Source organism: Phragmites australis, chromosome 15 (assembly GCF_958298935.1).
Source record: "Phragmites australis chromosome 15, lpPhrAust1.1, whole genome shotgun sequence".
In the NCBI taxonomy this organism is placed as follows: Eukaryota; Viridiplantae; Streptophyta; class Magnoliopsida; order Poales; family Poaceae; genus Phragmites; species Phragmites australis.
In genome coordinates, this window is record NC_084935.1 from 6,674,967 (window position 1) to 6,679,079 (window position 4,113).

Here is a 4,113-nt window from a genome sequence, read left to right on the forward strand (position 1 = left end):
TTCGTCTCGCCGTAGGGGTGAACAAAACTGTTCTCGTTTATTTCTTCTTCTTCTTAAGCAGCGCTCACTCTAGCGGTCAGCCCAACAAACTGCCGCACCGCATCGGATGAGAGCTCGTGGGTCACGGCCCACGACAGTGGCTCAAGGCGGGCTAACGGAGAAGAAATCAGCCGATTTATGGTCACACGCGGGCCGAACGAGGCCGCGAAAGATCACGCGCTGCCAACTGGGCTCGTAATCCGGCCGAGCCCCAAAGCCGCGGCCGGATGGCCCGCGCGGGCGTTAGAGGCTAAAGGGAAGGGGACGAAGCGGGTGGCCGGAGGAGCGAGGGCTTCACGGTCACGCGCCGCGGCCGTGTAACAAACCGGAGACTGGTAAAGGAAGAATTCAGCAAGAAGTCCAGATTCGGGAAGGGAATTAGGGACTGAGATGAGGAATTGGGATTGGGGATTGGACATAGAGTTTAACAAAGGGGATCGATTCATCCAGTTCAACATCTGTCATTCAGACGATTTCTAACTGGGGATAAGTTTAAAAATAAAAAATATTATATTTTAATGTTTTAAAAAATTTAAATTTTATTATAATAGTTATAAAAATTCAAAAAAAAAATCTAGTGTAAAGGATGTTATCATCTAGCTCTTAAAAAAACAAAAATATGATTTGTACAATTAAAATTTGTCTTTTTTATTTCTCACTGTACAAGTAATTTTTGCGTTGAAATTTTTCAGAGAGCCTGCAATGTTTCAAAACGGACAAATATATTTACAATTTTTCATTTAAAAAATAAAAAATTCTTCATTGCTGCTGCTGGCGCTGAACTGTCGTGGGCTGTGCCCGCCTGGTTGCCGCCCGGTGGCGCGCTGACACGAGGTACGGGCGGCGTCGGTGTACGTGTCGAGCCGCGACGGGCCCGCGGCTCCCGACTGGTTCGGTGCAACGGAGCCATATTTCTCGGGCCAATGCCTTCGGCACCTCCCACTCTTCCCCTGCCAGCCTGCCTGCGTCTCCGGCCGGATCTCCCTCGCCACGGTTCCCGCAGGTGCCGGCGAAACCACCAAAAATACCAGCGCAGATCACTCGCCCGCCTGCTCAGCTGCTCTGCTCCTCCCAACCGACACCGCAACAAACCCCGGCTCCCCTCGTCGCTGTCCGTTCCTTCACACTAGAAGCTCTGCCTAACAGCTGGGATCCATCGAGCCATCGGGTAAGGTAACAGCATGCTTATTAGCGATTAGGTAGCACAAGGGTGGTGCTGTGCTTCTATGTATATATAGTCTGGTAGATCGATATACTGATCTGGTACTGGTAGAGGTGTGATGAGGCCCATGGAGAGGACGGACTCGTCGTCTGGCTCGGCGCCACCGCAGCAGCAGCAGCAGCCGGGCTCAGCACCGCACCTCCCGCCGGGGTTCAGGTTCCACCCGACGGACGAGGAGCTGGTCGTCCACTACCTCAAGAAGAAGGCAGCCTCCATACCCCTCCCCGTCACCATCATCGCCGAGGTCGACCTCTACAAGTTCGATCCTTGGGAACTCCCTGGTACGTACGTGCGACCGATGCGTGCCCTACGCAATCCGTACCAAATTAATTGACTTGTGAATAGATTAATTATTCCTTGATCGTACTATTATGTAGTATTTAATATATCAATTAAAATATTATTTTGGTACTATGCACATCTTTTTCAAGTAAAGTAGAGTACAACACACATCTAGCCAGCTGCATGCATGTATATACTCACGATCTTGTGCGAACGATTCATGCATGGCTATGGTTGGATCAGAGAAGGCGAGCTTCGGGGAGAAGGAGTGGTACTTCTTCAGCCCGAGGGATCGCAAGTACCCGAACGGTGCGCGGCCGAACCGGGCGGCAACATCCGGGTACTGGAAGGCGACCGGCACCGACAAACCCATCCTGTCGTCGGGCGGCAGCCGCGAGAAGGTCGGGGTAAAGAAGGCGCTCGTGTTCTACCGCGGGAAGCCGCCCAAGGGCCTCAAAACCAACTGGATCATGCACGAGTATCGCCTCACGGACGCTTCAAGCTCCACCAGCAGCAGCCGGCCGCCGCCTGTCACCGGCGGAGGCAAGGCCACCTCTCTCAGGGTATGTGTGCGACAGCATAAAGACTAGAATCAGATTTTTTTTTTCTATGCTGAGTCTATTGATCGTATCGTATCTACATCATGGTGCATGCATCGGACTATTCGCGTCTAGTGGGTGTGGTTGATCAAGCTCTAATTAGTGTCTCAGCTGGACGACTGGGTGTTATGCCGCATCTACAAGAAGAGCAACAAACTTGGAGTTGGCGATCAGCAGAGGAGCTTGGAGTGCGAGGACTCTGTGGAGGACGTGGTGGCCGCGTACGCGCCGCACGCAGCGGCTGCCATGGCCGTCGCAGGTGGAGGAGGGGCGCACGGCGGAAACTACACTTCGCTGCTCCATCACGACGGCCACGAGGACAACTTCCTGGTGGACGGGCTGCTCGCTGCAGAGGACGCCGGCCTCTCGGTGGGCGCCAGCTCCCTGAGCCAGCTAAACGCGGCGGCAAGGGCGACGCCTGCTGCCACCAAGTCGCTCCTCGTTCCCTCCTCCACTCCATTCAACTGGCTCGACGCGTCAGCAATTGCAATTCTTCCACCTGCCAAGAGGTTTCATGGGTATAGCAGAGACAATCCTGACGGCAGTATGTCTCTGTCCTCGCCGGCGGAGAGGAACCAACTGCTTGCTGCTGGCGCCGGTGCCGTCGACAATGGAGCCAGCAGTGGCGCTAATGCCATACCTACGTTCCTGAATCCGCTCGGCGTCCAAGGTGCGACTTACCATCACCATGCCATCCTCGGCACATCGCTGACGCCGGAAGCAGCCGCCGCAGCCGCTACCTGCACTTTCCAGAATCCGTACCAGCTCCCCGGCGTGAACTGGAACCCGTGAATCAGTGATATCGACATTGCATATGGGAATGCATGTGGATCGATGCATGGCTTTTCAGGTGGTCAACACTACTAGCAGTTGTTATAGTGGTAGTCTCATTCAGTGAGCACCGAGTAGTTGCATGCACAAGATACCTGCATGCATGTATGGCTGCATTGCCCTCAGAAGCACGTACTGGTACGGACTAGCAAAGCAACCTAGCTAGCTAGGCCATACTTGAAACAAAAAAAAATCTAGCCAGTAGCCCAATACATAGATATAGTAATCTTGCACCTATAGTTTTTTAGACCGGCTCTTGAACTTATAGTTTGGACCCTGCATATAATATTGTTGCGTGCATGCACTTCATGACATCCTAGTCAGACAATTAACTGTTTTACTACTCATTAATTAAGAAGAAGAAACTAAGGCATGCTAATCGCATGCAGACATATGCTTGATTCATATGCATGTAGATTGTTCATACTAGCTAGCAGATACATACATAATTTCCTAATTGGGCCGCAGTTGTGTAATATAAAACCACATTGCAATAGGTTAATTGCTAGATAAACCATTGTCCATCATTGCCACCCACCACCTAGGCAGGCACCTACACATGGGCGAAGGGGGTGTGGATGCACCCAGCCTCAAAGAAAATTTTACTGTTGTTCATCCTATACTCATTACATATGCACTCCCTTGGTTTATTCCAATGTATATATATGGTCAGAAAGCTAAGCCTGAGCGACTCAGCTTAAAGTTGTGCACCTTTCTGTTGGGCTCTACCTTCGCCACTGCACCTACATATATGCATAAGCTAGCATCATATGTATATAAGTTTGGAATGTAATGTATATATAGACGAGCTTCAAAATTGCCAGACCATTTGACCAATCCTATCATGCCGTGTCACTTGCACCCCACAAATGTCTGATCCTGGGAACATTATGTCGCTCTCACTGAGCGTAACAGAATCTCGTATCCAGCTCCTTGTGCCAATGGATCAGTGTCCAGTGGCCGATCGACGACCACCTTCTTTGCTGAAGGGGCTAGCTAGCTAATCAGCCAGCTGTTCGTGCCGCGCATGTGACGGGCGACAGCCGCCTGACGGTGTTCTAGCGTTGTTATGGACGTAATTGGATATCTAATTGGTAGTTTTGGAACATCATTTAATTTATTTTTTCTTAACTTAATCAG

The 4,113-nt window shown here is 51.0% G+C and overlaps 1 protein-coding gene across 2 annotated transcripts; it reads left to right on the forward strand.

The window, feature by feature from the left end:
* The first annotated feature begins 842 nt into the window (after positions 1 to 842).
* On the forward strand, positions 843 to 3,660 carry LOC133891888 (NAC transcription factor NAM-B2-like). Of its 2 annotated transcripts, none has more exons than XM_062332591.1 (4): positions 843 to 1,212; positions 1,313 to 1,542; positions 1,787 to 2,106; positions 2,254 to 3,660. In XM_062332591.1, the coding sequence occupies exons 2-4, from the start codon at positions 1,320 to 1,322 to the stop codon at positions 2,932 to 2,934; spliced, it is 1,224 nt and encodes a 407-aa protein (XP_062188575.1). In that variant the 5' UTR covers positions 843 to 1,212; positions 1,313 to 1,319; the 3' UTR covers positions 2,935 to 3,660. The 2 variants fall into 2 exon arrangements, with proteins under 2 accessions (XP_062188575.1, XP_062188574.1); XM_062332590.1 differs by having other exon boundaries at positions 843 to 1,207.
* Positions 3,661 to 4,113: the final 453 nt, after the last annotated feature.